Here is a 26,088-nt window from a genome sequence, read left to right as displayed (position 1 = left end):
CTTTCATGTACGTGTTTTGTTTAGCTGGAGTTTATGGTCTTATTTTCAACTGTGTAACTGAAAGTACTTGCATTTGATTTTTATCTTTTTTTTTTAAACTTACAACGCATGGGAAACACGTGTACCTCAATAGGCACTTTGCTTCAAAATAATACACAGCTTATCCTGCAAGGAGTAGAATATGGTAAACTTTATACATATAACAAGTGATGTGAGTGTTTAATAAGAACAAAGTTGCTAAATATCAGCAAGATTTCCTTACTTTGTTAATTACAGGCAGAAAATATTAGCGACCACTATTCACAATCCCTTTAGGAAATGGGGAACTTCCATCCTCATTTCTGTGACTTGAAAGCAGACTAGATCTATGAGAAAGATAGGTACCAGAAAGAAGAAACATAAGTATATTACTGGTCATAATGTGTAGAAAAGACGAGATTTTGTTAGTTCAAATTATGCTGTTGTATTTGTATATGGGACCTGTAGGCTTGCTAACTTTCTTTATAACATCTTGGCTTTGTATTAGTAAAAGAACATACTTGGTCATACTTGGTACAGCTCTGTAAAATATGCTTGTCAGTGCCACCACATGCTGATTTATTTTTTTTTTCTCTACAGACAGCTTTCTGAACACTGTAGTTTGCCTTGTCTTGTACCAGGGTCGTCTTTCACTTTACCTGATCAGTAACCATGACCAGAGGATACAAATGGTATCACTAAAAAGTATCATCACAATTAATTTATGTAGAGAGGAGAAAAGGAGAGAAAGAAAAAAAACCAATAAAATTGTTCATACATAACTAGTTTCAGTGGTTACAGTGGAGGTCTTTGAGGTATCTGCCAATGACACTGAAGTGTCTTCTTTCATTGACATCAGCAATTGATCTTACCTACTAAAGCTTTCCTGTGATAAGAGATTAGACTGATGAACATGTAATGTTATATTAGTGGTTTGAGCAAAGGCAACATATGTGTGATGCTTGCAGACAGCTACGATTGGTATTAAAGGTAAATAGTCTCAGCTTTCAGTTTTTTATTGGTATAATTCAGCCTTTGCTGTTGTACTGCAGCTCATACTAAGTACTTAGTTCAGATTGACTGGGATTTGCTGTTCGCTTAAAAGGTTCCAAGAGAAATATTTTTATGAGTATTGGGTGTGTCAGTCTGGACTAGACCCTTAAGTGAAGATGCTGTGCTAGCATTCAAGCTGCTAATATTTTGATTTTGTAAACAAAGAGCAAAAGAATGCAGTGCACAGATCTTACTCCCTTTGTTGTATGTATTCAGGTGTATATTTTAAAAAAATAATCTTTTGTACAGGAATGCCATTAAATATATTTCTAAGCATGTATGTGCCCATTTCTTATGTAACATACTTGATAAACTGACAAAACTGGCACTGTATTAATAATCCAAGTAATGTGTTTGGCTCTGTTTTCTGCCTGCTGTTGCCTGGGGACTATACATTAATGATACATATAAAATGAGAGATCATTATAAAGAAAAGTAGTCAAGTTACAATATGCTTTTTTCCCCCTCTATGTCTCCTCTTCAGCTACCACATAGTAAAAGATTCCATACAATCTGTATCTTTTTTTTCTTTTAGGTAGTTTTGTCTGCAAGACTTTTAAAAGATGTATGTGTTTGAGAAGATATTTTATTGCCCATTGGTTGGTTTATCATATGTATACAGGGCAGTTTGTAGCAAAAGGAAATTTATCCCAACAAGCTTTTGCAGACTACATAAAGCTTGAAGACACTCTACCTCCACGTCTGTCCGACTCCTGGATAGTTCAGAATACAGGAGATTGACTGGATGAAAGTTTTAGTAATACGCAGAATTAAAGGGTTGGTTTTTTACTTGTTTGTAGATTTTTTCAAGTTTGTGAAGAAGCACCTGATAAATTTGTTTCTGTGAAATAAAATGAGTTCTATTACTTTAAGATGAGTTCAGTTCAGGAACCAAAGATATGCTTTATCGTCAACCTAAGAAAACGGGTTTGCACTCATGAAACTGAAACCCAGTATTTTATGCAATAGGAAGATCAGAACCTCCAATAAACTCTGTAAATTTAAAACAATAGTGCTTGTAAGCTAAGGGATTGAGAATAAATTCAATCTTATCGCAGTGTAATTATGAAGTTGTTTTCAGAAACAGGAAAATTTACAAAGTATTCAATGATTTCTTTGTACTCTTCCTCTATTAAAATGTGTTCATAAAAAGAAAGTAGAAATTAAGATGTTTTTGGCAAGGTTATTCCACAAGTCTTACCCTAAATTGTGCCACCTTAAAGCACAAATTGTGTCAGTACTACTTCTTTGGGATCTCCTAGCAGTTAGATATCGCTTTTGAATGTGATCTGATACAAGTCGACTGCACACATAATGCAAAGCTAATTTCTTGTTGCAGATCTAACTTGGAGTGTAGATATAAATACATCTACAATTAAAACTGATTTTTTAAAAAATAAGAACAGTTTGGGAGAATCGTAATAAACACTGGTAATTGGGTAATTATTATAAATTCCTGTCAGGTTATAATATTGAAAAATATATGAGAAATGAATGTCGAATAGCTATATTCAATTAAATCTGTTTATATAACAATTTGTTTTGTTAAAAAGGAGTAGAAGTTAAATGCTATATGAGTCATTCTGAAGATCTCTGTGTGTAATGTGAACTAATAAAAAGATGGCTGTATCAGAGCGTGCTGAAAGTTCCATTTAAAATAAGCTGTTTCTACTCGGTTGGAGATTTTGAATGTCTAAATAAATTAGCAGTCTTTATTGCAGATTCAGGGCAAGATAGCACAAAGTTACAGAGTTTTTGGGGAAGTAAAATGTTAGTGATGTTTTATTGCTAGCCTCAAGAGCTCTAGTACTTTGGCAAAGCTGTCACTTATGTCTAGTTCATCTCTCCTGTTTACAAGATCCACATTCTTTTTACGCGACTATGTATAAAATTAAGTTTTTATTCTCACTGATGATCTAGGAGTGAAGGGTTTTATGGTGCTTTCCTGTGTCATCCCTCTTCAGATTGTTAGGAAGTTTGTAATTTTATTAGGTTTTAAAATAGCAAAACTGATTTTTTAATCAACTGACATTGTCTGAGTAGCACAAAGCTTGCAGCATGTTTTTCATAGAATAATGGATGTTACTATTTATGGGATATTACTATTTCCTCATGAAGTGAAACTGCAGTCCTTCCTTACTGTATCCAAGAGAATAAAGGGAAAATCATACAGCTCTACTTATTTAAGTAGATACAGTGTTTTTCTATTCATGTATAGTCAGAGAAATAATCTTTTTCTCAGACCTGCTGAATATGGACAAATCCAGTTCAATACAAGTGATGGCCAGGACTCATGCATTACAAAGTCTCATTGTAGGAAGACATACTAGAGGGTGATCTCTGCATTGACCATTTGTAAGGCAGGTTTAGGATGATATGCATGAAGGCTTCCTCAAAGTCTGAGCAGTAGTGAGGGTGTTCTAAATCACTGCACGATCACCTTTTTTCCCCTTGGCAGTAGAGCGATGCTGGTGAGGCTACCGTGCTGTGCTGAAAAACAGCTTTTGTAACTGTCTCCCCAGTGTCAAGAAACACAGAGCAATGAAATACTTCTGATGTCTAATTATATCTAGGAAGCTTATTTCTGTGGTCAGCAAGAAAGAGGTAGACAGTAACTCAAAGCAGTGAGCAGACAGACCCACTGAACTGTCCCGTGAAAGGATTTTGCTACCTTTACCTCTTGCAACTGACTGTAAAAGAAGCTTAGGAAGATTAATTTCCCTTGACTCAAGTTAGCCTGCATTAATAACCACAGACTGCTCTCTGGCGTTATATTCTTCAGAACAGAGTTTCTTTTAAGACCCTGGCCCTTTCTACTGTATATGCTGTGCTACTACTTACTGTATTACGCTGCGGTCTTTCTTTGGGCTTTTAATTGATTTACAGTTTTCTGTCAGGCTGGTTCTGCAACTAGTGGTTTTACACGAGATTCATGTTTTGTTCTTATTGCAGTTGTAAGATAGGAGATTCAGAGAAGGTATGCAAAATATGCGCTTAGGAAATTTAGGGTTTGTTTTCCCTCTTGAGCTATTGGGGAATCTAAAATAATCTTGCATTAGTGCCAAATGCAGTTATTCTCAGATTTCTTCATGGAATTTACGTTCTTTCTGACATGCAATAGCAAACCAGAGTTGTAACATTGACATTAGCATGAAAAGTCTGAGACGAATTTACCCAGCAAACCAAGCATACATTGATAATTTTTTTTAAAAAATGTTTCCTTCAAAAGATTATTTGCTTTCTGTGTCCTTGTAGTAATGAAGTACATTACAGATACTGAAAAATAATTATGTAAAATACGAACAAAAATGCAACATTAGTATTATTGGTACTTCCATAAGTACCAATTTGACTGAAGTCAAATATAGAAACTGTGGGGAGGTGTACAGGAAAAAAAGGTGATTATGTTTACTGGCTGTCTTTTACAAGCAAACGACAGTTGTTTCAAAAATACCTAGATGGCTGCAATTATTGAGGCAGCTTTCCCTTAGGAGACCAGTGCAATATTTTAATTCTTAAGTGAAAATAATTCTTCTGATCAGTTCAGAGACAGATGATTTTTTTCCCCTTTTCCCATAAAAAAAATAATCATGATTTCCCTTTAAAAACGATGAGGGGAAAGTCCTTACCCAAATTGTGTTGTCATTATTGCTGAGCTAGTATAACAGGGTTACAGTGTTTACATTATTAACCATCAGTAAAAAAGATACCAACCAATGTAATTTTCTTCTTTGTTGTAGGTTTGCCAAAGACTGCAAATAGAAATAGAAGTTTCATATTTAATCTAAAAGCTGTTAATTCAAAATACTTCATGTTTGCTAATTCCATTTATTAAGGACCCAGTAAGCTCATTTTTTTGTCTCATGTTTTTTCTAGCATAATATAGCTAAGGATTCACATCTCCAGTTCTCATGTCCTCATTCCTCTATTCTTTTCTTTATTGTCCTTGTTATCTCTTCTTTTTTCTTTTGCTTTTTTCTTTCCTTCCCAAAGGTGTGGAATTTTAGAGTTAAGATTAATATTTTTCAGTTCTTTAGAAGTTGAAGATTTTAAGGCCATGAGAAGATTGTATCAATTGTTTTTTCTGACCTGCATGAAACAGGCCCCATAAGATCAGTGCTGCGAAAGTGTGTAAGTGTCAACTTTGGTGCTAACCATCACCTTCTACTGTGTACCGGTGCTGAGGTTCTGGTGCTCACTGGTGGTCCTGGAAGCACACACAGAGTGCATCGACTGCCAGAAACTGAGCTTAGAGAGGGGGGATTTCAAAACAAGATTCTTAACCAGTTCATAGCTCTCTTAAATACAGTATGTTCAGTTTTATAAAAAGTTTGTATCTTCATGGGAAAGGCTGAGGCTGAAAGGCTGGTCAGAAAGGTATTATCGGGTCTGAAAAATTACAAGTAAAAAATAATTAATCACCATCACCACCACAAACAGCAAAACCAACCAAACAAAAAAATTTATAAAAAAAACCCAAACAAACCCGAAACAAAAAAAACAACAAAGAAGCCACCAAAAAAACCCAACCAACCAACCAAACAAAAAAACCCCACAAACCAAAAACCCAAAACCCCAGAAAGAAAATATTTCCTATTTTTTGAGTTCAAGCTGAACCCTTTGGGTCACTTAAGTGGAAAACTTAAGGTACCAAGCCCTAATTTGAATTATGTGTGTTAATGATTTCACTCTGGCATACCCATATCTGATTTGGTGCTCTAAGCACTGGATCAAAAATTATGTTGTGAGGGAGTTAGATCTTCTTATTTGGAATAATAATGTTCTCTGATTTAAAAAAAAATAAAATATTTTAAACATCTTTTGTCAATTTTGTGTGTAATGGCTTCAGACCACCTAAATCTAGAATGCATTCCCAATTCAGTTTTCTGGACGACTTATGTTCTCTGAACTAAATTCTCTGTTACACGCTACAAGACATTACAAGTGAGATTTTGGCAGGGAACAGTGTGGATGCACTGAGTCAAAAGGCAAATGAAGACATGCCATTTTTCATTTTGAGGGAGATGTTTTTTTGGGGGGAAGGTTGTGATCTCTAAATGAAAAAATATTCAAGATTTGGAGTATAGAGGGTTTTTAGCTAAAGGAAAAAGAAAGACAGCAGTATATTGACAATAAATTGACTATTGTGTAAGAAAACCACCTAGTTTCTATGATAATGAACAAATTCAAGCAGTCTGTTTTGTTATACATTCTCCTGTGGGGAGAGAGCTGGCAACAGCCTTTGTAGGGCTGTTAGGAAGGGCAGGCAGATGAGCATAAACTTTCTCATATGCAAAGCATTAGCATTATGACAGCAACTTATAAAACCAAAGGAAATAATTGTTGATTTAAAAACAAGTATCACCTTTAGGTATCTGTTGTATTAACAGTAAGACAACTAAGCAAAGATTCACTGTCAAATGAATGTTTTATTTCCATATTCCTTTACTCGTTATTCATGACACATATCATGATTCTTAAATGTCAAGTCCTTCAACAGAACAGAGTTGCAATGGAATCATTGTTAAAATAATTGTTCAATTCTAATTTTTTTATGCATAACAAAAATAATTACAATTTCTCAATGTAATTGTAGAAGTGCTTTGCCATTTCTATTAGATCAGTAGGCTATTTAACAAAAAATGAGCTTGGAGCAGTGTTTTTAGGGTCATCAAATATTTTTTCAAAAGGAAAAAAAACCCTTTTCTATGCTTATTGCAGTTGATGTATGAAGGCTCTGCTTTAATGATGCTTGTGTGTGTGTCTCTATAGATGCAGATTTTTTCAGTTACTTGTTCTTCAGACTTGCAAGTTATTTTATAAAACACTAAATATATGTCAACATTCAGTGTCAAAGAATGCTGTTTGTACTTCACCATCCCTTTCCAAATACTGCTCTTTTTTATTGAATTGTTTGCTTTAATTAACAAGACAAACATTGAACTCAGTATAACAGTAGGCTAGGGACATTTGTTGTTAAAAAACCAAGTGATGTCATGTGGGAATCCTGTTGGAATACTGATGTCTCAGTAAAATAACCATAGGGGTATTTTATCCATGGTTTCTATGACAAAGAAGGGAGAAGCCGTAGCACAGACATCAGTTTACTTAGAAAATCACTGTGGTACCTAAAGGTATCATCACACCACAGTGAATCACTCAAAGGCCTGGAATAGGTAAGCGTGCTTCAAAGCATATCTAATAATTTAAATAAGGAATGTTAAATTAAACTAGTCTTGACTTCATTGTAGCAGCTAAATGTTAATACACTCCATCCAATGTCCTGTTTTGTTCACAAATACCTTTGGCAGAGATTAGGCAAAACAATGTAGACAGCAATAATATTACCCATTTGCTAGATAAAATGTAAGTACCGCTAGTGTGGCTCTTTTGAACAGCTGTTCTTCATTCTTTTGCTCGTAAATTGAAGAGCAACACTTTGAAAACGTGTTTAGCTAGTAAGGGGGGAAAGTTAATTGAATTTACTTCTTTATACACTTAAGAAAGAGATAAAGATAAAAAAATATCCAATTAGGAACATTTTTTGTTACTTACATGGGTTTTTTTGAAGGGAAATCTAGTTGAGTTGATTCACATAATCAAAGTTGAAAAGTAAATGTTTAAGGGGGGTTCTTTTCTGATTTTGTAATGGTGACATGGAATGGCATATTGAAGATTTGGTAGAAATACCGTCTAAGATTTGGTAGAAATACTGTCTGTGTAACTGAAGTGCTAGTACAGAAAGTTATAGTTGCCTTGAGAAAGGCAAGTTACTGAGGGTCTTACCAGATGGATAAATTTTTACAATGGGTTATTTTCTTCTCTTAATGAGCAACTAGCAGAATGATCTGAAGCACATGTGCAATGTGAAATATAGTTGCCCAAACCCCTTTGGCCAAAGTAATACAGTGAGACATAAGTCTTCTGAATAGTATTTTGAGTATATTTAATGAAATAAACCAGAAAAATTTACTGATTGGAGGTCTTATAGTGAAAGGCAGCTTGAGTGAAATATGAACATAAAATCATTAAGATTATGTTCTCTGGGAAAGAAGAAAAATTGGGAAGTGGGAACTGAAAAAAAATTAATCCAAATAAATTGGAGAAGTGGTAGGTGAGATCGTGCAAGAATATAAGGATAGTCATAATGGACCAGAGGTTAATCTGGCCCAGTATTTTGTCATGATAACCTTCAAAGGAGAGAATGTAAGAATAAGGCAGCATATAGTAATACTTTTTTATCAAAGTTCTTTTATTGTGCAGCTTACAGGTGCCCTGAGTGAGGTATTACAGCTGAGTTTCTGTTTTTTAAAATCTTTTGTTAGACTGTTCTGTGCATTTGAGGAATTTACAAAGAAGGTTACAAAATTTGTGAAGAATTAAATAAGGAGGAGATGGTTGGGATGTAAAGGTCAGGGCAACCTTGGCTGCAGTGACGGTGAGATGGGAAGAGTCAAGGAGCCTCAGAGGAGGCAGCAAGGCAAAATGCAGGAGCACAGCCCTGGTCTTCAGGAGAGTAGACTTCAGCCTGTTCAAGAATGTGCTTGGAAGAATCCGATAGAGACCATGCTTTAAAGAAGAGGGGTCTAAGAGAGCTGGTGAATTTTTCAAGGGTCATCTGCTCTGTGCTCAAGTATGGTCTGTCCGAGGCAGCCAAAGGCCTGTATTACTGACCAAGGAGCTCCTGACAGAACGCAGGTAAAAAGGAAGAAGGGTGGAAGCAAGGACAGGTGATCCAGGAAGAACGTGGAGTCACTACTTGAATGTGCAGGATTAAGAAAGACAATGCCCCGGCGGCGCTGAATCTGGTGAGGGACAGGAAGGGCTTCCACCGGGCTTCAGGGCTCTGTCAGCACCAAGAGGAAGAGTAGGGAAACAGGAGCCTGCTGCTGAGTGGGCGTGGGACATGGTGACAACGGAAAGAGGCTGATGTACTGAAGCCTCCTTTGCCGTGGTCTTTACCAGTAACCCCTGCCTTCAGTAGTCCCAGAACCCCGAAAAGCATTTGCGAAACTAGTGCTCCTGTAATGAGTCACAGAATCTAATGAGACCTGTAGATGGTGTAGCTTGGTGATTATCCCTAGTCTAATGAATTGGACACCTGTTGGATACTTTGGCCTCTGTGTGTAAGCCTCTGTGTGTGTGTGAATATTGCATTTAATTATAATCTGTATATCTGTATACTTTACAGTACTGTATCCTGTAGTGAATCACAAACTTTACAGATTTTAAAGGCTGTTTGCATTAAGGTGTATAAAATGGCTGTAAGAGGACCATGAATAAGTTTAGGATAAAAATAAAAAGAAGACTGTATACATAAGAATAGACTGTTAGAGTTAGGCATACAATTATAGCACATGGGTTCCCTTCAGGAACAGGGACTGACCTACATACTATAGAAGATACAGCATACTTTTTCCTAGCATGCAGCTGACTGTTTTGCATGTTTTATGTCTTAATTTATGCACTCTAATTTCTGATTTATATATTTTACAGCAGAAACATCTATGAGGCTGGAAGACATTTTTCAGACTTTTACCTTTCTATTTCATAGTCTTTGCTCAAATAATTGCTGGTTTGTGTAATTACACTGCATATGTAATAATAAAAAGATTGGAAGGTGAGATTGAAAAGAAACTAACGGTCAAGAAGTGTCCTTGAAAAAGTAAATCATGAAATAGAATTTAGAAAAAACAATTTCTAGCAGGATTTCTACAAGCACTTCAGAATATGAGACATAGACAGGAAGAAGCTAGACTAGGATTATTATTGCAGTGACTTGCAGACATGAAAATAAAAAGAAAAATAAACCACTATTTAATGTTCCATGCATTTTTACAATAATTGGCATAGTTTACAACTGGTTGTAAATTTTAAATTATGTTGTATTAATTAAAATTGGACTGGGAATTTAAATGAAGGTCAAATTTTGCACTCTAATCCAGTGGAACCCATATGCCAATTAAAGATATATAAAAGGGTGGAGTAAAAAATTGTGATTTAAATTGAAGAAAGAGTAAGAATTTTTTTCCTGTGTATCTGTTCATTTTAAAGGATGACCACGCTTCCACAGGATGTCATTTACCTTGTTAAATTGTGCAAAGCTTTAGTTTTTCTATTAGATCAGATCCAGTCCTAAACAGCTTTTCTGCTGCAAATAACTATCAAACTAAACAAACAGTTGTGTTGCTTCTGCAGAGTTTAACTGGTTGCTAAAATAAAAGTTGTATTTTCTTTTACAGACACAATATATGTGGCAAGATCAAACAACTCCACCACTCACAAATACAATGTTTGGGTTTCAGATTACTGTCAGCTATTCTGGTTAATATTTGCAATGCTTGATATTTGCATCACAGCTTTGTTGCCAAGATGATGAGCATAATTAATGTAGGGATGCAGGCATAATTATGATAACCTTGTTTTTAATCTTTCCCGGTAGGATTTTGGAGATGATGGGTCCTTGTACATTACTAAGGTAACCACAACTCATATGGGAAATTACACCTGCTTTGCTGATGGCTATGATAAGCTCTATCAAACTCATATTCTCCAAGTGAATGGTAAGGAAAAATGTTCTAATTACCAAGTCATAAGAGGCTTGGATTTAGATTTTGTTAAACAGATCTGTTGTTGCTGTTTTACTTTTTTTTTATATTGTGTTACAGCTTAACAGAAAAAGAGATTAATTTTTTTCCTTATTATTCTCCTATCAATAACCTTACAAAACAATAAAGTATAATCATTTTCATTTATTCTTTCCGTATGAATAATAGTTATTAAAAGGATTAAAGGTAGTCCAGAGGACTTATTCTGCACTATGAACTTTTCACCTGTGAGGATTTTCAGTATGTTATCTGCAGAATAATAAGTAGGCTTATATATAAATATAGATATATAGAGATGAAGTAGCTTTTCACCTTAATTTAGCAATTCTGGAGAAGAGATTGGAAAAATTAAGTGCATAGGTCTCTTGTGTTAAGAATGTTGCATTTAATAGAAGATTTAAAAAATGCACTACCCTGAAAGTATTGTAATTGATGTAGGCTTCTAAATTCACATTTATTATTTTGAAATCTAACCATTTTAGTAGATGAACTTGAGGTATCTGGACTTGAAATCTTCATCTTTACATTTTCCTACATCTGTTCAAGTTTTAAGAACCACTTTCCTCAACTCTGTACTTGGACAATACTTGACTGCAATGGTTACTGAAGACAGGCCTGTCCCTTCTCTTGACCAATAGTACCCTCTCCTAGCTTTTATTCCCAGATGTGATTTTTTTCCTAAGTTATTTTAAGCAATTGATCTCCACTGATGAAGTTTCCAAGTGTACTTTATCCCCAGTGAGGTTTAATGTCTTATTTTTGTGAGTGACCTTGTGCCTTCCTAGTATTTCAATGTTCATATTTATCTTTGACTCTTAAATCTACCTTTCTGCAGTAAACTACCAGTGTTTGTCATTCCATTTTGATATTTAATCCTATCCAGAATCATGTTTGCACTCAATATTCTCCTGCAAATTTCCTTTGCGTTAGCAGGCTTTAACTTTCTCTTGAAGCATACTCTATAGTTTCTTTGCCACTGCAGTTGTCATCATTCTTTTGGTGTTTTTTAATTGTTAGTCAGTTGCATAAATCCCTACTATAAATGACTTTTCTTGACATGTCTTATCCAAAAATGCTGAAATAATTTCTGATACGAATATCTTTCATTGATATTCACACCAAATGCAGCTTCCAAATTACTTTGCCCTTTAATATGATTCATTCTTCTTCCAATAGCCTTTTTATTTGACTTTCTGTTGTTAATATTTTTCACACTTCAAAATACTTTGATATTTAGTGGTGGTTTGTGGTTTTCTTAACATGTTGTCTCTGCCATTGTGTTTCTCCAGGAAATTGGCTTAAAGTATTGGTCCATCCATCTCTCTAAAATATTTTTTTTCTCGTGTCTTACCCTCCTGACCTCCAACACTTGTAAATGGAGTGTCCTCCGTGAGCCAATACATGGCATCAACATCTTTTGCTCCTTCAAATTTTTCTTGAGAGATTGTTTTGTGTTATTTAAAAGGTCAGGTAGAAAATACTGGCTAAAGTAAGACAAGACTGAAGTGCCATTTACTCATATTTTAATTCCTGCAGACACAGCAGAATAATTGGTGATTGAGCACAATAGAAGGTCCTTGACCAGCTTTCTCCTCCTCTGTTTTATGTGTGCTTTACCCTAATTTATTAAAAAAAAAAAAATATTCTTCACAGGTTCCCTGCCTATCTCAATGTGTTAATAATCTTGAAGAGGTGCATTGGAACAGTTAAAATACTATGATTCTTCATGTTTGTGTTAGTTCAGCACACAATGAGGTAAAACTCCACTTAAGTTGGAGAAAGTTTTCTCTGAGACTAGAAAACCAAGAAGCATAATTTGAGAGAGGTGAAGGACAACTGCAGATTTTTCTGGTGACAGTGTGTCTGTCAGAAAATTGTATTTTTCATCTGGAAACCACTGTAAACCTTTGTGGTGCCAAAGGCAATCACTACTGTTACTCCTTTTTATCATTCATATAAACTTAAAGTTGTCTGAACAAATTGACTAGACCATGTTTGCTCTGCTCAGAGAGCTGCTGTTCCACAAGTCAGCACTGGAGTGGTACCTTCCAACATGATTTTGGATGCTGAGGTTTTGGGGAGCAAGGAAAAGGGGAAAGAAGTCCCTTTGAGCAATAGGATCATTTGTTTTGCATATTGTGGATAAACTGAGTTAAAACCATTGAGATTAAAAATCAAAAAGAACGCTCTTCCACAGTTTAAATCTGTACTTCTAAGCAGTAATCTTCCTCCAAAGCACAGGCATGATGGTCAGTGCTTGTAGCTTTGATAATGACTAATTAATATAATGATATTTCTATTAACAAGAGAGTCAGACAAAAGGTTTATGTGATAATTGAAGCTTCACTGATCACAAAGATCCAGTGTGAAGGTTCAATGAAAACAATGTAACTGGATTTTATGTTCTTTCTTTATTTCCATTTGTGTAAATCTGTATATTTTTAGGAAAAAAATTTATTTTTTACAGCAACTAGTTTGCAAATACTATATTTTTATATAATATGTATATATATATATATTATATATATTAAATATATATAATTTTTATTTATTTTTCTTTAAGATTAAAATCTTCAGGAATTTTTTGAGATTTGAATTGACTGGTACAGTAGTAAAGAATAATGAGCTTCCTTTGGAGTCTTAACAGTACAGATAATGAGCACTATAAAAGACATGGTTTATGGTGAGAAAATTCAGTCTAATCTTATACAAATAATATGGTAAAGTAACTGTTGCAAGCAATATTACAATAAATTGTTATTTAATCCTTTTTCATATAAAATATTAAAAAAAGAACCAAAACCAAAGTTTTAATAGGGCAGGAGTAACTCTTTCATTAAACGCTAAGCATTAGAGTTTACATAATACTTAAAAACTTTCAAAGTGTATAATTTTTTGACTAAATGATTCTGAGGCTATATGACTATATGAATCTGAGCCTGTCATTTTTATTTTTTACTTTTTTCTCCATATATCTGTGATATTGAGATCCATTTCATTACGTATTTTTCCTTTAGTGTTCTTGACATCACATGTCATAAATCCCATGGATTAGAAAGTCTGTTCTCAGATGATAGGTGCATATGATGGTCTTAGTATCACTGAAAAAAAAAGGAGCTATGTAGTTCAGTCTCCCAAAAAATATTTATAATAGTAAGTCCATAATTTGTTAAAATCTGTCTTAATTTGAATTTCAGAAGGATTTGTATCATTACTCCTATACTTATTAGCCTCTGTTTTTTCTGCAGCAGCCATTCAAAAGTTTATAGGGGAATGCTGGTAAAGTTCTTCTAAACAAAGTAGTAAACAGTGATCAGAGCAAGAAATATGTAAGAAACTCAGATATTCTTGTGATATGGGTTGTTGTATTTGGTAGGGGGCCACCTGTCTCTAAAATGCCCTTTAGTATTAACATATTTGGTTAAGCATGTCATATGTTAATGTTCAGCTATTTAGGACAATGGAACCTTATACATCAGTTAAGTGAAAAAACATTTTGAATAATAAAACCAGATTTTTTTTCCTTATGTTTATGTTATCGGTTAAATTAATTAAAAGATCATTATTAAAAATAATCGATCTTTTTGTTATTACAGTTCTTGGGATTACACAAACATGGTATCTACATCTGACTCAAAGTCTTGAAAATTGCTATTGAAAAACCTGAAATACCTAGAAAGTTTGTGTTTTCTCATTAACTTTATGTTTATCGAGTTACAGATCTATGCTATCCATAACCAGAGATGTTAACATTATTGATCTCATTGGCAGTTATAGACGTGATACCTAGAGGAGTTTAAATACTAATTTTTTACAACTCAGTTTTGCTGTTTTACAAGCTTTTATGTGTCATAGCCTAGATTTTTAAAAGTATAAATCTGAAGAATTTCACTTTTGGGAAGCTCTTTCTCGATAAACAAAACACCATTAACCATATTACAAAGAAAAAAGAAGACCGCCTTAAATTCAACCCTCTCTAAAAATTATATGCGTTTATGGTGTACGTTACAAATTGGCTTAATATATACGTAGCACCGATGTGACATTTTCCTTTCTGTTTATATATATTAACAATGGCATCCTACTCCTGAGCTTTCACATTGATTTACAAGGCAAGTTCTTTGCAGAGAGGTGACAAGAATTATCCCCACCTTAGTTCCAAGACAAAAGGCCGACAGTTTTGGTACCTTAAAGCGAAGAAAGGACGCTCAGCCAGCTATAAACCATTGAGTCCTAGTGTCTGAAGAATTGTTTACCACCTTTGTTTTTCCAAACAAAGTATCTCGGTTTTATCAAAAAGAAGAGTTATCATATACAGTAATAGAAGAACCTAGCTCACTATATGTCTTACGTTTGTTTCTTAAACACATGCATTCTCCCCTGACTCCAGACAGCTTGAACAGACTATTTTCTCTCTTCCCCCTGCCCTCCCCCCAACCTATACCAGACTGAAATAATCTTTAGAGGGGTTTATAGCAATTTAAGATGTATTGAATAGTTACATAATCACCATATGTGGAACCAACAGTCTCACATGGCTTTCTGAACTAAATTATAAGGGATGTACAGATCCATTCAATTATGTATTATATATGATTCTGCTAAATGCAGTCATGCAGTGTCTTTCCTTCCCTCTCTTTTTAACCTATGTAATGAACCCTCATAAAGAGGTAAGTAGGCTGCTTTAGATTAAGATATGAGAACATACCTCTCTGAAAGTCAGCATAAGCAATCACACTATTTGTGTAATTAAAATTTTCTTGCTGGTAATATTTATGGTCAGTTACACAAAAAAAGTGATTTAAATGAACCCAAAGAGTTTACATCAAACCCGTCATATCAAATTAACTTTTTAAACTGAGCCCACACTGCACTAATATTTTAATTGCCTGCATGCCTCAGGTGAACAGTTCTTGGTGGCATATTAAAGGTAGGCTCTAGGGTAATATAAAATAAAAAAATACAATGCAAAACAAGGGTTCAAAAATTTTTCACATTGTATACTTAACCTATCAGACATAGATTTGCTGATGAAAGTAGGAAATGGCAGCAAATGGAGGAAAGAGAGGGCAAGAGATAAACTCTGTCATTCTGGTACCTCTGTGTGTGGGAAAACATTGCTAAAGAGAACAAGATCTACTACAGGAATATGAGATAGTAGAAGAAAACTTAGACTTGATTTCATTTGAGCAGGTCCTCACCTTCCCATATCCTGACCATTGATAGTTAATTTAGCAACAATAGCATCTTGTGATGCAGGGTTTGATTTTGTTTGTTTAGGAAGTATTTGATAACAGTTACAGTATTTGCTAGAACTTTGCTAAGAGTAAAGTTGCCCTAAAAGTATCTTCTGCCTTTTCCTGATGGTGAACTAATAGATTTTTTTTCTTATATTCAATGAAAATTCACCAGAATTGAACTATTAAGAATTTTCTTTTTGTGCACACTCAGTAAAAGTCTGTCAAGGAGTAATAGTTAAATACCCATAAGATTTTCTGTGCAATGGGAACAGTTCACTGGCACAAAAAAGATGAGAAATATCCTATGCAGTTAGAATGCAGTGAGTTGCAATGCCTTGCTGTTAGGCCTAAATGTTGTGTTGCTGAGATGCTTGAGAGTATTAAATGACAGCAGTTGTGTCTCCAAGGAGAAGCAGCTTCTTGCTCCTCAAGGCAAGGTGGAGAAATAAACTATTTGGCTTTGATGCAGTGGGGAATCTGCAACAGCGGGTAGACTTTCTGTCAAGAAATGCTGATCAGGGCAGACATGAAATTTGGACCCTGGGAAGTGTGGCAGAATAAGGCTGTCAGCAGAGGTACTGACAGAGGTTCAGGCCGAGTGAGGCTCAGTCTGAGGAGCACAGCAGGGAAGGCAAGGTCTGGGTATGGAACACAAATCCTGTGGGAAAGGACACAGAACACGGAAGAAATAGAAAGGAAGCAGGAATGGGAATGTCATGCTTGAAACGAAAAGTAGAGATCTGTGTCTGTAAAAGCAAAGTCCCTTCCAAAAACTCAATACAAACCTGTAATCCCTGATTTTTATGTGCCTTTGCTCTCAGCTGGTAGTCTAAAGAATTAGCAGCCATAATTTTCACATTTTTAATCTTCCTCCATCTTCTTTAATTGTATTTTTGCAGTTTGCACATTGGGATTATGTGTAATTTTCCATGTATGTTATTTGAAAAGACCCTCATCTCTAACTGGGTTTAAAATATCCCTGAAACAGACTGATTTTTACATCCTATCTGAGACACAGTACACTTGTGTATTTCTTGCAACGTAGAAAATCTCAGGCATTTCTGTGCTCTAATAGGACAGCATGCTGGGACATTTCTTGTAAACGGTTGGATAGCATTTGAAAATATTTAATCTCATGCCAAAATAGGTGCAGTTAATTTTTGATCTTGTTATCTTCTTTCATTATCAACTGATACTTCATCCTCTACCCAGCTGTGTTTTGTGACACCAACTAAGTATTCCACATTTTTAAAGCTGCTTTAAACAAAACTTTGGAGAATAGGAAATATACTTCTTTAACCTTCATTACAGTTAATTCTTTTTATTGTTAGAAACAACCTCAAGCAAGTTCTCTCTGTACATAATTAAAGATAAAATCAATAGCTATTCATCTAAAAAAACCTATACAGAAAGATTTTAAAATCTTGCTTAATCAGCGATTATCAATAGGAATATGTGCGTTGTGACATCATATGCCCTCTGTCTGCCAATACTGACGTGTGGAATGAGGCAGGTTTGTAGTTGGCAAGCATATTCCGCAGCAAGTTTCCAAACCCTGGGAAAGTGATGTCAGCACTCGGTGCTGTGTAACATCCTCGCTGGTGGCGGCTGAGGCGAGCAGCTCTGGTGCTGCACAGCGCTCTAGCATGGTGTGCAGGGGGTCCCCGCACTGGGGAACATCAGGGAGCCAAGGGAGCCCCCAGGAGCCCCCGGCTCACGTGGCAGTGGCTGATGGGACTCAGACAGGGCCAGGAGTAATGGCAGCCAAGCCCCCACAGGTGTATAAAAGAGAATGCCAGGGAGCACCAGCAGCTGGGAGGGCTACCAACAGGCCAGGAGAACAGGGCCTGCACCCCACCTTCCCAGCACCCTCGCTTGGTAAGTGTGAGGTTCTGTAAGTAGAACCAAAAAATAATGAGGATGATGGTTCATTTAGCATGGAGGTATCGCCATGGTTACGTCAGCCTGCGCCCCGCATCAGAACGGCTTCCATAAAGACAGACAGACGGGCCATTGTCACAGGGGACCCTTCTGAAGGGAGCAGACGGTCCAGTGTGCGGACCAGACCCATCTCTTGGGCAGGTCTGCTGCGTCCCTGGGGACGGGATTAAAGGTGTGAGGAGAAAGCTTCCTACCCTGGCACAGCCCTCGGATAATATTCCGTTACTGGTTTTTCAGGTAGGCAGCGGTGAAGTTGCAACGAGAAGTCGAGGGTAGTCAAGAGAGACTTCAGGGCCTTGGGACGACTGGTGAGGGGATCGGGGGCACAAGCTGTGCTCCCCTCTGTCCTGCCGGCTGCAGGGAATGGTGAGGGAAGGAACGGGAACAGCCAGCAGCTCAATACCTGGCTCCGAGCCCGACGTCACCAGCAGAATTGTGGGTTTTTTTTTTATCATGGGTTGGTCTACACAACACCAGGGCTGCTGGTGACAGACGGGGTACCCCTGTCTCAATGCAGGGAAAGGATCTTTGCACAGGAGTTAGCAGGGCTCATTGAAAGAGCTTTAAACTAGATTTGAAGGGGGAAGGGGATAAAACTAGGCTCACTAGAGATGAGCCTGGGGGCAGCATAGCAGTGTTCAAGGGGTAGTGTGCTAGCAAGGTCCTCCAGTCTGCTGTCTAAGTGCAGGCAGGGGGTGGAGATCCATGTGGCAGCAAAAACACAAGGGTTATTGATGTGATAGAAACCATGGAAGTGTCTGAGAATGGTCACATAGGAATTAGGGCTTCTCCCCCCAGTAAGGTGGCAGGATCAGTAGCCCAGCTGAAGTGCATCCACACCAATGGCCATGCCCAAGCACACAGCATGGGCAACAAACAGGAGGAGCTGGAAACCATCGTGCAGGAGGAAAACTATGACATAGTTGCTGTCATGGAAATATGGTGGAGTGCTGCAGTGGATGGCTATAAATTCAGAAGAGATAGGCAAGGAAGGAGAGGCGGTGGGATAGCCCTGTATGTCAGGGAGTGTTTTGATTGTCTAGAGCTTAATGATGGTCATGACAGGGTTGAGTGTTTATGGGTAAGAATCAGGTGGAGGGCCAACAAGGCAGATGCCATGGTGGGAGTCTGTTATAGACCACCCAACTAGGATGAAGAGACAGAGAGGCAGACAAAATATTCCTTAAGCAGCTGGTAGAAGTTTCATAATACTAGCCCTTGTTCCCATGGGGGACTCCAACTTACCAGATGCCTGCTAGAAATACAATACAGCAGAGGGGAAACAGTCTAGGAGATTCCTGGAGTGGAAGATAACTTCCTGACACAGCTGGTGAGTGAATCAACTGGAGAAGGCATCCCACTGGACCTGCTGTTTGTTAACAGTCAAGGATTTGTGAGCAATGTGATAGTTGGAGGCTCTCTTGGATATAACGATCATGAAATGATAGAGGTTTTTGATTCTTAGAGAAGTAAGGAGGGAGGTCAGCAGAACTGCTACCTTGGACTTCTGGAGAGCGGGCTGACGTTGGCCTTGGGAGACTGGTTAACAGAGTTCCTTGGGAGCCAGTCCTGAAGGGCAAAGAAGTGCAGGAAGGGAGGCACTCTTCAAGAAGAAAATCTTAAAAACACAGGAGCAGGCTGTCCTCATGTGCCAAAAGATGAGCTGATGGAGAAGATGACCAGCCTGGTTGAACAGAGAACTTTGTCTGGAACTCAGGGAAAAAAATAAAGTTTATGACCTTTGGAAGAAGGGGCAGGCAACTCAGGACTACAAGGATGTCATGAGGTTATGCAGTGAGAAAATTAGAAGGGCCAAAGCCCAAGTAGAACATAATCTGACTACTGCCATAAAAGACAATAAAAAAAGTTTCTATAAATTCATTAACAACAAAAGGAGAGCTAAGGAGATTCTGCATCCTTTATTGGATGCAGAGGGAAACGTGACAAAAGATGAGGAAAAGGCTGATGTACTTAATGCTTTCTTTGCCTCAGTCTTTTATAGTAAGACCTGTTTTTCTCTGGATACCCAGCCCCTGAGCTGGAAGACAAGGACAGGGAGCAGAATGAAGCCTCCATATTCAAAAGGGGAAGCAATCAGCAACTGGCTACACCATGTAGGCACACACAAGTCTATGGAGCTGGACAGGATCCACCCAAGGGAACAGAGGGAGCTGGCAGAAGTCCTCACCAAGCCACTTTTCATCATTTATCAGCAGTTCTGTCTAATCAAAGAGGTCCCAGTTGATTGGAAGTTAGCCAATGTGATGCCCATCTAAAAGAAGGGATGGAAGAATGATCCAGGGAACTACAGGGTTGTCAGCCTGACCTCAGTGCTGGGTAAGGTGATGGAGCAGATCATCTTCAATGTTATCATGCGGCACATACAAGACAACCAGGGGATCAGGCCCAGCCTGATGAATCCTATGAAAGGGTACTGTCAAACACTGGAACAGGCTGCCCAGGGAAGTGGTGGAGTCATCATCCCTGAATATTTAAAAGAGATGCAGATGTGGTGCTTAGGGACATGGTTAAGTGATGGACTTGACAGTGTTAGGTTAATGATTGGACTCAATGATCTTAAAAGTCTCTTCCAACCTAAATGATTCTATGATCATGATGATGGGGCAGAGTTGTGTCTTCAGCAGGTTTGCAGATGACATCAAACTAGGAGTACCTGATACCCCTGGGGGTCATGCTGCCATTCAGAAGGAAATTGTCAGTCTGCAGAAATGAACTGGCAGGAATGTCATTAAGTTCAACAAGGAGAATTGCAAAGTCCTACACCTGGGGAAAAACATCCCATATGTTGAGGGCATCCCAGGTAGAAAGCAGTTTGACCAAAAAGGACCTAGGGGTCGTGATGGGGGACCAGGTTTAACATGAGCCAGCAATGTGCCTATGTAGTGAAAGAAGGCAAATGGTATCCTGGGCATAGGAGGTTCTGTGTGAACATCAGGAAACAGTTTTTTTTAATGTAAGGGTGATGAAACACTGGCTTGGGTTACCCAGAGAGGTGGTAGACTCTCCCTCCTTGGAGATACTCTAAAGCAGGGGTCCTCAAACTACGGCCCGCGGGCCAGATACGGCCCCCCAGGTTCCTCAATCTGGCCCCTGGTATTTACAGACCCCCCTTGCCCCACCCCCCCACACCCCCCACACCCCCCCGCCAGGGGTTGGGGGGGGTAACCAAGCAGCCACAGATGACTGCCTGCCACTTCATCCGCGTGCCGGCCCCCTGGTTAAAGTTTGAGGACGCCTGGCTAAAACCTAGATTTGGTCCTGGACAACTGGCTCTAAGGGACCCTGGTTGAGCAGGGGCACTGGAAAAGATGACCTCTGGATGTCCCTTTCAGCTTCAACTATTACATAATTCTGTGGTTAAATGTTTTGTATAGGTAAAACGGATTGCTCATAGGTGTTTTGGATGCAAGGAAAGGTGGGGATGAAGTGTTAAAGAAAGGGTTTGTAAAACAGGGCAGTTACAATCTCTGTACATCACATCATAACTTACTGGTTGTACGCTATTCATATTTTATAAATAAATATAAGGAAAAATAAAAATCTTAGTACTTAATCCCAAAGTATTGAATTAGAATTCAGGCAATTCATTGATACCACAGGCAGTGAATTGAGGATTTTCTCACAGAACATTCTTTCTGCTTCATAAATTTACTGTGATAGAGTTCAGCATTAAATGTCACTGAATATGTGACTAATACCACCTCTGTGTGTTGTTATATATAGCTGCAGGAGCCTTCAGAATTGCTTAGAATTCTTTTTTCTTAAAATGAAAATAATACTTTTTTTCTACTAATTGTAATTTTTTCCTGCCTTCAGTTCCACCAGTCATCCGAGTCTATCCAGAGAGCCAGGCAAGGGAGCCAGGGGTGACGGCTAGCCTGCGGTGCCATGCTGAAGGTATTCCCAACCCACAACTTGGTTGGCTGAAGAATGGAATTGATATCACTCCGAAGTTATCCAAACAGCTAACTCTTCAAGGTAAAGGGGCATATTTATAGTTTTCTACAGGTTGAGAATGCTCTGTCAGTGCATCCTTTCTGTACTAGTTGTCCTTCCTACATCATTTTAATCAAGGGTTGAAGTCTAAGCTAAAATATTTCATAAGATATCTTCCAGTTACTCCCCAAGACACACATCATCTCAGCTTTCTTTTTGTTAGAATAACAGTTGTACTTACTGGCAGGATTACCAGCAAATTCCAATATGCTCTTCTCTGTTGTTCAAAAAAGTGCAGCCTCTGAGCAGAGCAAGCAGCCCAAGACCCAGTCCCAACCTGGTATTAGAATTTGCCCCTACAACTATATTAATGCCATTCAACGAGTATTCAACACTAATACTTAAAGTAAGAGGCAATGTTTTTTTTCCTGTAAGGATTTATTCTAATGCATTTATATTGATCTAGTTATTATTCATGAGTCCAAATTTAGATATAAATCAGAACATAGACCAAACTTTACTTGTACTGCAGCTCAGTTGAAAACAGAAGGTTTTTTTTAACTGGTAGGAATCTTAGTGTGACTTGGGGACCTGGTGGCAGAAAGGACAGAAGAAGAAATACCTGAAATGCATGTGCTGTTTTCTGAGGGGTCTCAGACAGCCTCCAGGAAAGTGCAAAGACACTGCACACACAAGGAGAAAGAAACAGGCAAAACAGAACCAGGAAAACCAAAGCAAAAACACCAAAACCAAACCCAAGCCCTAAAGGAAAGTCTTACTTTTAATCAACAATAAAGTTTATTAAATAAATAAATAAATAAATAATAAAAGCCAAACTGGTATTTATGAATCTTCTGTGAATCCTCAGGGCTCAGCAAATTCAATGAACCTGCCCAGTACAAAACCTTCTAGCTTCTGCAGTCCTTCTGGTGATTTTTAACTAGCCATAGCAAAAAAAAAAAAAAAAAAAAAAAATAATGCTGCCATTGTTCCTTTCAAAGCCTTCTCTTGTTCATCTGCAGAAACAGGATGTGTGTTAGGATAAGACAGTAGTCAGCGTGAGAAACAGCAGAACAGGCAGACAGCAATGCTTCTCTGAAGAGAGTCTTACATTCCCTATAGGTGTCATAGTCCTCTGTTCTTTAATGGCCCTGTCTTCTGGGTGTATATGAACAATTACCTTGCAGAAACACTTTCAGCAATGAGCAGAAAGTGATGTACTCTTCCGTAGTAGCACCCTGTTAATTACTCCAGTAGGGATTTGAGTGGATTTTTGTTCCCTTTACCTCTGTATCGTATATTTGAGATAAATAAATAAAAAGGTTTCTTCTCCAAGCAAAATACATTTTCTAGAATATTATTATTTGAAGTAAAATTTTGAAAATTTCATTGTGTTTTCCCTGATTTTTTCCCAGGTTGAACTATCTATGTCTTAGCTTCAAGCAAAAGGTGGTCTAAGAGGAGCATTACACCATAACCTAGTGCCTTCTCTTGTCCATACTTCAGAGTACCTATAAAGCTGTTTTTGTCAGATAGGTCTGACAGTTGAACAAGTATACTATACTTAAAATGCATTGAATCACATCATTATTCACAGCACATTATTTAAAATACTTTTGCCTGTGAAACCTGGACTGTTTGTTGACATTCCTGCTCAAGCCGACATACAACTAATTCATGGTTTCCTTAGACTCCTACGCTGATGTAGGTGTAAAATTCCAATGTGCCTGTTTTCTTCTGTTATTACACTGCATTCACACACACACAAAAATGAGGTGCCTACTAGAAACGGATAATTTTATTAAAATTATTATTTATGTTTTAACTTTAGCCCATTATGTTCTATGGAAGCTTGGGTTATTTTGTGTAAAGTCAGTGATAGTGGCAACTGACCAAATGCAACACAATAAAAACATAGCATTTACCTGATTTTAAAGACAGTGATAGTCATTTAAACATATATAAAACCTCAGGTTGATATTTGGCTTTGAAGTGCAAAATCAGCTGAGGTATTCCAGTTATCTGTGAGATAAATAATAGTGCGTGGAATTCACTAGCCAGTTGAATACATTTAGATTAGTTTGGCATGCATCCAAGTTATGAACTCAGAAATGAAAATGGCTTAATTAGCATGAGCGGAAAAAGCCTTCTGAATGTATAATCTGAAAGCACTGTAGCATGTCCGCCTGCTGAATTTTTCCTCTTCTTTCAGCAAATGGTAGTGAGGTTCACATCAGCAACGTGCGCTATGAAGATACAGGAGCGTATACTTGTATTGCAAAGAATGAAGCAGGGGTGGATGAAGACATTTCTTCTCTTTTTGTAGAAGATTCTGCTCGGAAGACCCGTAAGTATTATGAGAAGTATAAAAATACATGTAGCCCTCACTTAAACATTAAATTCATATTAAAAACTATGAAACATTGAATACATTAAAGTGAGAATGTGTAGATAACTTGATTTTAAAAAAGTTTACATAATGATATCCAAGAGTCATCGAATGCAGAGTGTGTAATCTGAAGTTTATTTAAAAGTAAAATGAAATCTCTGATTCATTCTGTGAACTGACATATTTTTCACTTTGCTGTTAAAATTTGGATAGCTTCCTCATGATGGATGTGTTGCATATGAAGGGAATATGAAGGGAAAAAGGAACTGGATGCCTGAATAAGGCAAAGCAGCAGTAGTCATGGCGTTGTTTCTAGGGCTTGATGGTAGTGTGGGAGGAAGACTTTTTCCAGTCTTTCTTCCTGTATGTTCTTGAGGTAAACCAAGTGTCAAATTTGGCACTCATGACATAAGAGTCATCACAGGACTTCATCTCACCTGCTGGAGTGCTTAGCAGGTCCAAATCAGTTCCAGCCTGCCCATGCTGCCTTGTGCCTGGATAACCGTGGCTCTCCAGAAATGCGGAGCAACAGTGTTCACATTCATTTGCTAAGTTGGGAGTTCAATGTGCCAAAGAAATCTCTACCACTACCAAGACGTAGCTTCCTTTATCCTCTGTTGAATGGTAGTGGGTCCTATAAACCTTGTTTACCTGCCATTTATCTGCCTTGATTCTTCTTTCCCCTTCCATTTCTTTCCTCTGCTCAGAAAAATCCATTCCTGAGTTTACACTTCACCTGTTTGGTTTTGCCTTTTTTTTTTCCTTTTAAATATGTTACTTTAATGACTACTACATATTGATTAGAAGTAAATCTAGTAAAATGACAGTTATTTTTACTATTGAGTCTGATTGCATTAACTTAAGGCATTCCCGTTCATCTAGAAGCTTATTCAACAGTGCCAAGTACTTGACGGAAGATACCAGAGGCAGAATTAGTAGCGCTGGAAACCTGCCTGACACTTCCTGTGACAAGATACTGAGTTCAGCTACACGGGGGTTTATTAAGCTTTAAACGCTTCAGAGGAAGTCTTCCATGCAGGAAAATTTTATAATCCAAATGTTAATATCTTTACTTAGCTGCTTTCAGTAATACTAATTATAACTGTCATTTCAAAAGTCTTAACTTGTTTCTTTTAACTGTCATGAAAATGACTCCTCAGACATTCTGAGAAGGCAGCTGAGGATAAATAAATTGTTTGATCATGCTGAATTTCTAGTAATCCGGTGATACGAAGTAGCTTGGTCACCTCCATTTGCCTTCTGCAGTCTGTGAAAACTGTGAATTTTGCCAAATTACAAAACTAGAATTTGTTTATGTATGGTTAAGATTTGTTTACCCTTAACAAGAAAACATTTATATACACCTGTCCAGTTTCCAAGATTTTTAGTTACCTAATTGTCGTATCCTCTAAATAACTGATCTGTGGCAATTATGCAGAAATAGCCACACCTATGCAAAATCCTGTTTTCAGGAATTGTAATGTGATACAGTAATTTTAGATCAGCTAACTACAGGATTTGTAAAATCACATGCTATGGAATGAGCACTACTTGCAACAAGTGCTTTAAAATCTACTGGCAGTAAGTTATGATGACCATCAGTGTCATGAAAGATGTGAATGAAGGAAGACGTAATATAAACCCAGTTACTTCTAAGACAATCCAAAAGACATAGTCTAATTTCTTCCTATAGAAGTCATTTACTCTTCAAGTTCTGTGGTGTGTATTGAAGGGAAGAACTTTACCATTGTGTTCCCTGATGTCTGGACATGGTTTCTTAAAAATCGGTGGATTTGTGAATACATATATAGTCCATAGCTGCATAATTACATTATTCAAATATAGGTGCAATAGCTATTTACATGAGATGCTTACTTTGATA

The 26,088-nt window shown here is 37.4% G+C and overlaps 1 protein-coding gene across 4 annotated transcripts in view; it reads left to right on the top strand.

The window, feature by feature from the left end:
• FSTL5 (follistatin like 5) overlaps window positions 1–26,088 on the top strand; it is a 320,790-nt gene that overhangs the window by 227,963 nt on the left and 66,739 nt on the right. For all 4 annotated transcript variants that reach the window (XM_040601355.1, XM_040601338.1, XM_040601348.1 and 1 more), the window contains exons 8-10: window positions 10,514–10,634; window positions 21,698–21,859; window positions 24,030–24,164. In XM_040601355.1, coding sequence (XP_040457289.1) covers window positions 10,514–10,634; window positions 21,698–21,859; window positions 24,030–24,164 — 418 coding nt within the window. The remainder of the gene's footprint in view (window positions 1–10,513; window positions 10,635–21,697; window positions 21,860–24,029; window positions 24,165–26,088) is intronic.

The sequence above is a fragment of the Falco naumanni genome, chromosome 1 (assembly GCF_017639655.2).
Source record: "Falco naumanni isolate bFalNau1 chromosome 1, bFalNau1.pat, whole genome shotgun sequence".
NCBI lineage: Eukaryota > Metazoa > Chordata > Aves > Falconiformes > Falconidae > Falco > Falco naumanni.
This window is presented reverse-complemented; position numbering and strand designations above follow the sequence as displayed.